Source organism: Anoplopoma fimbria, chromosome 23 (genome assembly GCF_027596085.1).
Source record: "Anoplopoma fimbria isolate UVic2021 breed Golden Eagle Sablefish chromosome 23, Afim_UVic_2022, whole genome shotgun sequence".
Classification (NCBI taxonomy): domain Eukaryota; kingdom Metazoa; phylum Chordata; class Actinopteri; order Perciformes; family Anoplopomatidae; genus Anoplopoma; species Anoplopoma fimbria.
Window position 1 is genome coordinate 11,134,242 of NC_072471.1, and position 13,324 is coordinate 11,147,565.

At 38.9% G+C, this 13,324-nt stretch overlaps 1 protein-coding gene across 1 annotated transcript in view; it reads right to left on the minus strand.

Moving 5' to 3' along the window:
* Positions 1 to 13,324, minus strand: part of ccdc146 (coiled-coil domain containing 146) — a 48,118-nt gene that overhangs the window by 19,150 nt on the left and 15,644 nt on the right. The window contains exons 4-12 of the mRNA XM_054625075.1: positions 9,319 to 9,401; positions 8,187 to 8,402; positions 5,352 to 5,409; positions 3,107 to 3,189; positions 2,745 to 2,838; positions 2,527 to 2,600; positions 1,409 to 1,636; positions 1,209 to 1,298; positions 773 to 869 (exon numbers count right to left, since the gene is read on the minus strand). Of these exons, the coding sequence (XP_054481050.1) occupies positions 773 to 869; positions 1,209 to 1,298; positions 1,409 to 1,636; positions 2,527 to 2,600; positions 2,745 to 2,838; positions 3,107 to 3,189; positions 5,352 to 5,409; positions 8,187 to 8,402; positions 9,319 to 9,401 (1,023 nt within the window). The remainder of the gene's footprint in view (positions 1 to 772; positions 870 to 1,208; positions 1,299 to 1,408; positions 1,637 to 2,526; positions 2,601 to 2,744; positions 2,839 to 3,106; positions 3,190 to 5,351; positions 5,410 to 8,186; positions 8,403 to 9,318; positions 9,402 to 13,324) is intronic.

Genomic DNA, 13,324 nt, shown 5'->3' on the forward strand with positions numbered 1-13,324 from the left:
GATGTTGTAGCTCAATAGTGCCGTGAATCACCGCATGTCATGTCAAAGGTTTATCTATAACTATTTTACATTAATATCATATCACATGCGGTGTAAAGTTGAGACCACAACTCTGTGGAAATATCCCAGCCATCAATCACAAATGTTTGTGGTAAACGCTGTTGAATCTTCATCTGAACAGCCTTCACAGACAAATTAATTATTAGTTATTGTTCATGTGGGGGTGGTTATTGATTGGCAGATTTAGTGGAAATGAATGAATCCTATTGTACAACTGCTTTGTTTTCAAATTCTCCTCAATGCAGAATTCCCTAATGTGTCATTGTGATTTCCTTTCATATTGTTACGTGCTCGTGATATTTGCTGATGCATTTTCCACGACTCTCCCTCGCGTCTACTTCTTTCTTATTCCTCTTTAAAAACTGTGAACATCAGTAAAATTACAGGAAGCTAAAAAAAAAAACACTGTGACATTTACACAATGTTTTTCCCACACCTCAGCCTTGTTTTTAAACCAATTTTCCAAACTGATATCCAAAATCAGTAAACCATTATGCTTCAAACCATGAAGAGTGTGTGTTTTAACATTGTGAGGTTTACTGGTAAACTCTGAATATTTACCAGCCGCATGTACAAAACATTATTTCTGGGAAAAATAACAGAAGCCTTTAAATGCTCCGAAATGTGGAACAACTCATGAATACTCCAACTGCTTCAAATCTGAGCAGATGTTTTCTTCTATACTCATTGAAAGTAATAATCTACAGGTCACCTGTGCCTGTAACTCATTGCAGATGGACTGCTCGTGCTGTAGCTGCTCAGTGGCCATGGTCAACGCATGCTCCGTCCTCTTGAGGGCCTGCAATTGCCTGATGAGACACACGGGCACATTTTAAACATTTTTAATTTCCATAACCTGTGACTCCTTCAAAAAAGTAAGGAAACTCAAAATAAGGCTCATTATATGCATATTTATATACAGGGAAAAATGACATGTATGTACTGAGTAGTACAGCCAAGCTGTGGAAACTAAAACCACAAGCTCTTTGACTGAATGTGAAATACACATGAAAGAACACACATATTTACTGTATATTTTAGGTGTAAGTCTAAAAGCCCTTACATAGAGTGTGTAATTATTGAGGTGAACTGTTATGTGTTGACTCATTTACATGTGCGATGGAGCTCAGTTTGACATCACTCTGTACCTATTTTTCTCCCTTTGCTGCACAGATTGGCTCTCATACAGATGCTTCCTGTCACACAGGATGCTCTGCAACTTCATTTCCAGGATTCCTCTGGTGGTAAAAACACAATTAAATGCATGAAATGCCTCTCCTCCAACTCCAAAGCTCTTGCCATGGTCTCCATTTTTTGACTGTGACTGTACTGTATGAGAGGTTTGTACCTGTTCCCCATTAATTCAGCCTCTGCCTCCCTGTTGACCTCCTGCTCTTTCAGCAGTTGTCTGCACTCCTTCTGACTGGCGTCTACTTGGGTCTTGAGACCCTCCAGCTCCCCATTCAGCTCCTTCTTCTTCAACCTCAGAGAGTGGTTACGCTCGTCCACCTCCTTTACTTGCTGCTCCATGTCTGATATCTCTGTATTTAGTGCTTCTTTCTTCTTTATTGCAGATCTAACACAAAGGACAAGTGTAAATGTAAGACCAAGAGAAGAATATCAATGTATTACTCTTCACTTCTTCACATCTTATGAAAAACCAGCATGTGTGTATCCTCCATCTTTTAAAATACACCCCCCAAGTTCCCCTCAGCTTTGTGAATTTAAAATGAGAAGTCACAGCTCACATGGCTCATGCAGGCAGTTCCACTGCATCACTTGCAAGCCAAATATTAATTTGATATAAACATAAAAGAGACAGCAGTGTGCCATTGGAACTATTCTCTGGTGATGAAGGGGCTTATGAGTGCAGCTGCACTTGAATACAAAAATAAATGGTGTCTGATGCACATGTTTGTCATGTTCTTTTTAATTAAATTCGGGGGTTTGACACCTTTAAATTCTCGAGAAGACTTTGACTAGAATAGTAACAGATTTCTTTCAGTTCCTCATATGGACTGAAACATGCCCTTTAGCAGGGTTGCAAAGCCCATTGAGCATCAAAAAGAGTGTGGCAGGAAAGATATGTTAGAGAGGAAACAGAACAAGTATTACAGTAATCCATCTTTAAAATGAATATGAAACTGATATTTAGCTTCAGTTTTGCACATATTCTGTGTTTGTTTGTTCTGTTCCATATCAGACCCAATGAAAGGTTAAACTGAGCATAAGTGCCCTCTCCAAGTGGAAAATTACAGCTCTTCGTGTATAGGAGATCAAGACAAAGGGAAGGAGGTAGATTATAGAAGGATTTGAGGCAACAGACAGGGAGTGACTTAATTTTCTAAATATGTCTCTACTCTCTCTTCTTCCGAGTGTTGTTTTATTGAATCACCCTTTCTGGCCCAGTTTTATTTCTGGTGTTTAAAAAGGTATGAATAATATAAAAGGGCGACATATACTTACTCCTTCTTAGAGTTTTTCCTTTCAATCAACTTAAAAACCTGGTCAGGGATGCTGATGAGCCGGGCTTTCTCAGCCTTGTTAGAGACAAACACACACACAAATGTAAGAAAGCAAAAGATTTGTTATATTATTGATGGTATGCTGCAAGCTATGTCCACACACACACACACACACACACACACACACACACACACACACACACAGTATCACACACAGACCTCTTTGAGCTCTATGATCTCCGTCATGTCTTCCAGCTCTTTCTGTTCTTTCAATATCTGCGTTTCATGGGTTTCCAAATCTTCTGTCAGACTTCTGTGCATGGAATGAGGGCAAAATACACACAAAAAAAAGACACCAAATTATCTGAAGAATTTTGATTAACGCCACTTAAAAAGGTTCAGCTGCACTGCTTCTTATTAAAAGGAATATGAGTAAACTGAATGAAACTTAAAAGATATAGAGCACAGAAGGACAACGTTATGAAGAGCTTCACAGAGTGAAAATGTACACCTGTATCAATCTGCAGGGCAACGTGAGGAAACTGCATGTACGCTCACTGAAGACCAGCTAGAGAAAATACCTGACTTCCAGTTGTCTCTGGTAAACGTCTTTCCTCAGATCCTCATATTTGTCCTGCAGGGTCTTTGTTCTGCTCTCCATCTCCTGGAGGACCGACCAAGCAGTATGAACATTAAATCACATACCAAGAAATATCAGGTCTATGATTACAATTTATTAGAGCTCAGGCTACAGGCAAAATACCACATTTTTTTCTTCTCATTTCTAAGTGACTTATCTTAACTCTCATTGTCAGTTCTAACAGATTTTGCTTTGCACATGGATTTTTTTTGCTTTCAATCTGATGAAAAAGATAGCCAAGTCCTTCAGATGTTTCAATGGTAAGGCTCATTTTCAGTGCTATGACTAGCACTAGTTTGATGCCCAAAAGCACGAGCATGAATGTAAACAACTGCAACTAAACCAGCGGTTTTAAATTCAACTTAATGAATGTAATGCACTTTAAAGCTAGCTTGTGGCTTTTCTCTAGTTTCCATCTACAGTGCATACTTCAAAACAATTAGAAATGTATGCGAGGACTCTGTAATGAAACACAGTTTATTAATCATGTTTGACAAGACATATATAGACAGACAACCACTCACGCTCACATTCACACCTACGGGCAATTTAGAGTCTTCAATTAACCTAAGCTGCATGTCTTTGACTGTGGGAGGAGCCGGAGAACCCGGAGAGACACGTGACACGGGAGAACATGCAAACTGAAGGCTGTAGCCGGGGAATTGTATGTTTTTGTTGTGTCATATAATTAATATCACACTTAATGATGTAGGCCCAGTATAGCATATTGTTTCAATTACAATGGGAAAAGGGAATCTTTACACATACACTAGAATAAATGGCCTGAACTGTTCTAGTAAAGGCAGCAGCTTCTGCTATTCAAATGAACAGAAGAACACATTGCATTTGGCCGCACACTTCTGATTTTATACATTTTGAGTATTGCTCATGAGTCCTGGTGCTGTGCGTGTCCACAGTAGTAATGCCCTGCTTTTGCCCACTCAATACTACCACTCGATAATTCATGTTGTTGTCAAAATGCTGCAACTGTTTTACTGCAATACTGGCACCCTAGGGAGTAGGAAACAAGGATTAAATTATCTTCCTCGATGCCCGCCTTTAATACAGCTCTAACTGCAACCCTAACTCAAGGACACAGGGGCATGTCAGTTTTCATTTGTCCTGTTTTGTCTGTTGAGGGTTACCCAAGGGCAGTGTGGTTTTTATACACTATGGAAAAGATACCTTTCGGAGGCATGAAGGCAGAATTGTAGTACATTTTAAATGTTTTGTTATTGTGATCCGTAATTAAACAGTAATTGCCTAACAGATCCCCATAAAAATTAAAAATCCAAAAGTTAATTGAAGCCGTGTAATTGATTCAACAAGCCAAGGGCGTAGGTTTTTTTTCAGCAAATGTCGGGAAACATTCAGTGAGAAGTCTGGTGGAAATTTTCAGCAATCTGATTTTGAACCTTCTATTGCATTAGCGCCAGACGCAACATCATGTTAATGATTATAGAATTTGCAATGCAATGTTCCTTGTGTTTATGTTTGTATTCGTGTTTCCTGTAAAAAAAAAAAATCCATCCAAGTGCTGTTCCATGCACAAACTGCACTGCATTGTGGTAGACTTCTGATAAACTAAATAATAAACGTAATACAGTATTAATACGCCTTACAGCATACTACAGAGTATGCATCAAGATGATACTGGGGTTCTAGTATGATATGCGAATGAAAGAAGGTTATTTTTTTACCTTATTTTTGTTCCTTTCAATACAATATGCATGTATATTATAAGGCAGTGTCTGTATTATGACATTGCATCCTTTATGTTGGATTGAGAGTTTTGAGAGATTTGTACAGGAAGAGAGTGTGCTATCAGCAACTGTCCAAACACCTGCCTTTTTTTTGTCTGTGTGTTGTTATGCATTGCGTTTGTGGATGATTATCAGCAATTATGACCTTAATATGCTTTCTTAAAAAAGACATCTCTCCAGCTATAACAAGGATTTAAGCTTTTACAACTCCTATCATCCATTTTGTCTGAATGGGAGATTGTAAAATGAAATCTTTCAGCTTCAAATGGCTCCAAAAAAGCTAATGGCAAGTCCTCATATTGAGGGATTAAGCCTGGACGGAGGCTTAACGTAAAACTCATATCTATCCTCTCTGAGGGCCGTTGTTGCAGTGGTAATCCACGTCTCTGAAACTACACCTGGATGGTGCAATGATGAACTTACAGCAGGTTTCGGCTGAATCTCATTTTCTTTCTCCAGACACTGCTTCTCTTCCCAGAGACTGCATAGGGGTGAGGTGAGGTAGGGTGAGGTGGAAGTAAAGTGGAAAAAAACAAAACCAAAATGTGTTATTAAGAGAAACAAATAACATGTTTCAGTTCCTGGTTAAACAGAAAGAGGAATGCAATGAGAGGAACAGGTATTTACATTTCTTAAAAAAATACACTGGTGTGCAGTTTCCAGTTAACCAAATCTCATGCTAAATTCCTCTAAATTGAAAGCGAAAACATGAAAACACAAGTGAAGCAGTGACTGTGAAAACCTTTGATGAAAGTTGCTATGAAACATTTCTTCTATTAGTGAGTGAATAAAAAAAACTATATGCCATTCCTTGGACCCAGATAATGTATAAAAGAGCCAATATATATATACACAAACCGTATCATACATAAACACAAAGAATCATAAATGAAGTACCACACATAGTATAAATGTGCATATAAAAACACAATTTGTCATCCCCGTGGGGCAAACGCTTTTTGAGCAGTTGATTAAAGTTTGTATGAAATAATTTGGAGTCAGCTCTGTCATTGTGAAAACCTTACAATAGCACATACTGTACAGCTACACGTATCACAAAGCAAAATGATATTAATCTTCCTGACAAGTTGATATATTGGATATTAACTGATAAACAGAGAAAGCTGCATGAATGCGAAATAATGTGACTGGAAAAAGTGCTGAATTCCCATGTGTCTGTTTGGCTTAAGATAAAGGATGCAAAGATTTTAAAATGCATATTTGCATGGTGAGCATCTGCTTGTCATATGGAGACTGCTGGCCATTTGGACAAGAGAGGAGAAAGCGGGGGGAAAAATGTAAAATTACATAAGAAAAGTTGAGGAGGAGGTTGGGCTGGAGGGAATGAAAAACAGGGCAGAAAGAGATGAAGAGGAAGAATCAGAATTGATGAGAGGACAAGAGAGCTCACCACCAAACACTGTCACAAATAATATGCACACTCAGTGTCTAATCCTGTCTATTCCTGCATCCTCTGAGAATGCTCTGTAAGTGGTTTTCATTTAATATTTCAATTACGGGTGTGCCTTCATTTCTCTGCCTCAGTGTGTGGGCTCTGCACTAAAACTCCCTGTATCCCACAGATTATATATCTGCAATACAGTGGTGAGTGTATGTGCTGTGAGTGGTTTAATATACGCCGATGCAATCCAGGTTCAAATGCAATGCAGAATAGATAAGAAAATAGATCTGATTGAAAGGACGTTAGGGTGTTGAGTAAATAAGGAGTTTTAGGAATATTAGACTTTAATTCACTTTCCTCAGACACAACTGTAAGCTGATTACTTACTGACACTTCAACTATTTTCAGTGCACACAGTTCAGTCACTTTTTCTCCGCTGCTTATACTTTAATTCATATTTAAACAGCTTTCATTGCAACACTGAAATTGTTATATTGAAGTGTTTTTTTTGCTTGTCCTTCAACTGACCTCAACTGCTTTCATAGTGTTCAGTTATTCTACTATCATTTCAAACATATAAACCAACGCAAAAACCTTGACTATCCACAGGGCACAGACACTTGCCTATTGGCACGACACTTGAAATTTCAGTTGCTTTCATCATAGACATTTGAACTGACATTTCAATACAAGAAGGTAATATTCCACTATGACATATGCAACCTGTAACGAGGGGTCACATGTAGACATTGCTTTAGTTTTTAATTGTTTTGGAGCCACTCATCCGTGTTATCATGTTGCTTAGCAATGTTCCAGTAACCTCCCTTTGGCCCTTGAAAAGTGGAGTTTGTGTACATTCCATTTCCATGTCTTTGACCCTTTGGACACACTGATAGTGGTGTTGAATGACTTGGGGAAAGGAAAAAGTTAAATCTGCAGCAGAAAAGAGGAACATTGGTTGAGATGAGAAAAGAGACTCGTGGGAGCGAAGTGAAAGAACCAGAGGAGAGAAACAGAAACAGACTCCAGGACTGACTTCCAAAAAACCAACCAGTAGACAAGTAAACAAGTTACATCCAGAGCAAACATAAATCAACTTTAACCTGCTATTTTCCCCATGACATTCATCATTGAAAAATGAGGCTATCGTAACAGAAACAACATTTAAGATAGTGGCAATAAAATACTCCCCCAGAAGTAATTTAACCTTTTCTTCTTATAACAATGAAAAGTTTCAGTGGCACAGACAAAATACTTTAGGCTAAGTAAAACACACACACACACACACACACACACACACACACACACACACACACACACACACACACACACACACACACACACACACACACACACACACACACACACACACACACACACACAGAGTAACAATATTATTTGTGTGTTTTCTATTCTTTCACCTCCCTCTAAAGTCAAGGAAAACTTGTGAAGTTGTTGCCTCATGTATCACCTCTCAGCGTTTGGTCTCTAGTTACCTACAGTGTGTGTCTCTCTGTGTGTTTGTATGTGTATTTTCATGCATGCGTATGTTCTCCTACTGTACGCAACTTCCTTTCACAACACCAGTTTCACTTCTGTGTTTTGTCCTTACGCTCCTGTCTCTTTGGTTTCCATCAGGGGTGTGAATCATCTGTGTGCGTGCGTTTGTGAGACAGAGCTGCAGCCGAATTTGACTGGTTTGTAAAAGATGGTTCTTCCTTGAATGAAATGTTCTTTTCATTTGATGCATTTGACATTTGATTGAGTATCTGACTGAAAATGAAACTTGCAGCATGAGTGATTGCAATAATAACGTGCATATATATATATATTTATATAATATACACACAGCTCACCATTTCAGTTGGTGCCGTGTCTTGTACTCTCTGTCCTCAGAAGCTTTCAGTTCATTGAATGCCTGGAGGAGTTGTTGCCTCAGTTCATTGACCTCACTTTCAGGCTCCACAGAGGTGCCCTCCTCCTCTGTTCTTTCCACCTCAGCCTGCAGCCTCTCCAGCTCAGCACGACACCTCTTTGCCTCTCCCAAAAGGTGGATCTCAGAATCCTGGGTACTTCAGGATGAAACAATGATTTAAGTGCACACTCCGAGTATACAGATAGTATAACTGCACTCTAACAGTACCAAACACTGGGACTGTTTTATGTCATTATTTCTACACAAGGATATGAGAGTATTCCCTCTGCTTTCCAAGAAACACTTGTTATCAAACAGTTTCATGCCATATTAAATCACTTTTGTATAAAACTCAGTCTTCAGGAAAACAAATCAAAAACTATAAAATAAATCCATGTTATCCCCAGTTAAATGGCATAAAACAACACATAATCTAATCAGCCTAAACTCTCGCCTGATTCAGATTATTTACAAAAGCTGGTGGTACAATAAATATGATTGTCCTTGATAGACTTCTTAGTACTGAGCCAATTAGATGCGATGTGCACAGTCAGATTGTTTACTTCTTTTCACAAAAAAAATGACACAAAGATGTGTTGTTTCCACAGGAAATTGGGGTCTTGATGAGGTTAATTTCATTTAATCTATTATGTGCCTTGGTGGAAATTTTGAGAATCAGTTTTCCATTAAGGATTTGATAAAGCTCAAAAAGAAGTATTTTTACAGCCAGTTGTGGTAGTTGATACTTCCTCAGTTACATCCTTGCATTCACCTCTTGAATCACATTAGAAATTCTGGCTCCACTAAGTAAGTGAGAAGTGACCCCAATCAAAATGTCTCTTCAGAAGCCAGTGGGCTTGTCACGGATGCTACTTTTCCAACAGTATATGAGTGCAGCACAACTAGATCTGATAATGCACTCTTCTTCAAGGACACTTCAGTTTTGGATTTTGGCTGTCACTAGATTTCAGCTTCTCAACTGTGCTGCATGCTCAGCATCTTTGCAGTCATAATGCACCTCCAAAATATGACAGACACTCACACATGACTTGTGTTTTAAAATGAAAACATACCTCTTCAGAGTGTCATGGAGTAGCCTGAAGCTGGATTTCAGTTTGGCTACTTTGGTCTGGCTGATTTTGCCCAATGAAAACAACTGAGGAGTGTGATAAACAGAAACATTACAATTAATTTGACATGAAAAACAGTTCGTAAAGAAGAATTTGCAGGTAGTATGCAATATGATTGATTATTTGTGGTTGATAGTGTATTAGACATCTCAAAACTCCTTGCTGCAATAGATTTGTGGCTGTTTTTTTTTTACAGATTTCCCCCGTGTCAATCATCCACATCAGAGCAGTCCGGCTGCAGCCAGACATTACAGCAGTCCTCAACAGTTTGGCTTCATTCAGCAAAGCTGGCAACACATTTTTCTGCATAGGTCTGCCAGCTCAAGTTGCACAATCTTCAAAGTCTTTGATCTGACCCAGAGCTGTCTGTATAACAGCTAAGATATTAACATTTCTCTTTTTTTTCCTGCACAGAATATTCAATAGTACAATATTGCTTTGAAGCAGATACAAATCTGACCAGTAAGCACTTTTTTAATATTGTTTAGTGACAGAATTAAATTCCAAAAGATTAAAACTAAATCACTAGACTCAAAGAGTTGCAAATTTCATTATGGTTAGAATGTTTTTTCTACAAAAATTGCTTTGTTTCTGTTTCTGTAATATGCTCAAACTTCAGTTAGGCTGTAAGAAAAAAAGCAATTTTATATCTGCCTAGACTCGCCAACATAAAGTGCGATCGACCACAACAAAGCCCAACTCCCTGATGTCTGGTAAGAGGATTTGACCCAAGTTGGGGCTGAATAAACCTTAATCATCAAAGCAGATATCACAATATCAGAACACCAGATCACAATCTGTATGAAAAACTAACCTCCAAACTATCTGCAATCTCAAAAGGAGAAGAAAAATCATTGAGAACGGTCCATAGATAACGATAAGCAACTACAGTTCTTAAGATTCTAGGTACGATAAACCCTTAATGACTTTTAAAACCTGATGGAAAAAGAAACACAGCTGTGCGACTTTGGTAAAAGAAAACAAAACACAGCAAAGAGAATGATCACGAAGAATTTCTCTCTGTGGAAACGTAGTTCTGTTTGTGTAAACAGTGATAGAAACGGTGTTGTTGCCTCTTATCTTCAGAGCCAGGTTGGTAGAGTGGGGAGAAATGAGGGATAGCCTTGTCTGTATCAAAGAGCTGCAGAACTGAGGATATCTCAGGTCAGACTGTGTAGCAGGTAATCTACTGGCAATGAACACACACAAACGCTCCGATTAAATACACAAACACACACACACACGGACTAATAACTCACCCAGACTTCTAACATTAGGGATAGGCGATTATGTTTTTTAGATGGATTTAATTATATTGTTTATCTGGCTATTGTCAAAAAGTGTCCGTCCACGTTCCAAGGGCTGAAAGGACAGAGATATGACTGCTGTGAATGATGTAGATTAGGGCCCTCGTTAATAGGGTTTACTCAGATGTTTTTCAGTCACTTTGCCTTAGCAGTCCACCAAGGTCACACCACCACGAGCACAACACCTGCCAAGTATTACATTGCATCTTGAAATCGTGAGTGGGTCATCTGGTCTGGATTGATCCCTTCTTACAGCAACTTGACGTGTAATCTATAATTGGGTCTTTGTATAACGGGAACATGAGAAATGATCTCATTGCACTGAAACAAAATAACAATTGCAAACTGAATTTTTAAAGCTGAATAACACATCGAATATGTTGTGTTTCCAGCAACATGGAGGACACACCAGCGATGCGACAGACTTCCTGGCCATACACCAGGCATTTATCTGGGGGAATCAGCCTGAAGCCGTTTCAGGCAGCATCTCTCTCTAATTATGGTGCCAAGACTTATCTTCACCAGTATGGAGTATTGGAGTCTTTTTCTTTCATGGGCTGTCTGCATAAGGCCCACATGTGGTAGACCCTTCTTTGAAGTGCGTTAGAGACAATCACTGGAAGATATTTATTAAGGCACACGTGGACACACATACCTGTCCATCTACTCTCTCCCCCCCAAAAGCATGTGATCTGTACTGCAATAAACCTTCCAGTAATACGAGTGTGTGTGGTGCTGCAGGTATGTGAAGCGTATAACAAAAACAACCTGTGGGCTTTCATAGTCTGCACCCTTAGGGGGAAAAATAATGACCACTGAGGCACAGCACTGGATTTCACTGTGTGATGGAGAGGACCATCATCCCTCTCTGTATGCAGCTCTACCTTCATGTCCTTATATCGGCTGTTTGAACTGGAATCGAGCCTACAGCAAGATTGAATCACTTTGTTAGTTTGGCACTGTAATATTTTTTCCTTTCTGGCGAGTTCCCCCCATCAGGGCGGAGAGCCACTTCGGTAGATGACATCAATTATCCGAAACTGTGTCACTTCTCCAGCAATATGACATGTGCATGGAAGTCCCGGAAAGATAATCCAATTACATGAATCACATAGTATACTGCAATAATAGCCATGTCACAATAATCAGGATGTTATTATGAGTTTATGACAATACCCCAAGTGTGGCAACTTCCAGACTGTAAATGTCGCTGGGTGAGAATCCAAAACAAAGAACTGTTCACTATGCAGAATAAACAATTCGAATAGCTTGTATTGCCTAATCATTTCTCTAAGATACTCGATGAAATTGCCTTAGGTATGGGTAATGTTTGTGGGAGAGTATCAATGAAATTTCAATTAAGACAATCGAAAAACCACCAAAAATGACCACATAACCACATCATCAGTCCAGGCAAAAACAAGATATTGTTTATTCATTACTCTTTATTATCGGTTCCATCAACGGTGACACCATAGCAATTAAAAGTTTTAATATATTTTACATTAAGTTAGCCATTGTGTAACTGCACCAACAGCTGGGGCCACATAATGGAGCAGAGACAGATGAGAACATTCGGTCCAAACTTGCCTGTCAGCCTACTTTTCCATGCTGAAGTATCTCTGAGCAATGCACTTTATGTCAATATTCCAGTTTTCTGCCCTTAGATATGAGGGGACTGAAATAAGAATTGTCATGTGGGAAATTTAAGTTCCTTGGGATGTCCTGGGCAACTTTTCAGAAAATGTATCTCTCCCCCTCTCTCTCCCTCTCCATCCCTTTCTTGTCTTCATCTGTACTATCATAAAAGCAAAAAGGCCTCAAAAACATAACCGATCCAATCTCATTTTAAGGAGGGCCCCAAAACAAGACATTTCTGATGCTTTATGTACTACTGTACCAATTTGTGCTACCACAACGTCCTCTTTCCCTTCATTAAAAAAATAGAACCTATTCCACACAGTGTATAAGCAAGAGAATCATTAAGCAGAACAAAATAAATAAATAGAAGCCAGCAGTTTCAATTAATGATATCCGCACTGAAAACTTGTGAGGCGAGCAGAGCCAGTTGGGGTTTAAAAAAAGAGAGGCTAATTTGCATTTAATTTCAGAGACATGTTGCAGGTGTACGGTCCTGCTTTTGGTTTGAAATCAATTTTGAATTTCCATATGATATTCAAGAGAGGCTGTCTAAAATCAGTCCACATTTTCCTGACCCAACATGAGAAAGTATTGTATCAGGAAAGCACGCTGTGACAAAAAAACCCAGGGAATTCATCAAATATACATTGTGATGTAGTGTTTATTTTCTTTTTGGAGCACAATGTGTCCATCAGAGCATATCTCATCTAAATTGATTTGATTTTACTCATTAATGTAAATCTAGTTAATTGTGCCATCTGCAGCTGTATTACCTTGGAAAAATGTAATATTGAATGAAGACAAAGCGCTGGCAGGTGCTCAATAGTGTTGATTGGGATTCAGGGGAAACATCTTGCAACATCCTAAGCTTTGTAAACAGGCAGAAACCTCTTGGGGTCTGAAAAGTGAAGGCAATGCAGTGCCTTCACTTGCATTCTTTTAAAGGTCACAAGGGAGCGACTTCTCTGTCTTCAGGAAAACCCTACTTCTCACTTGATTTT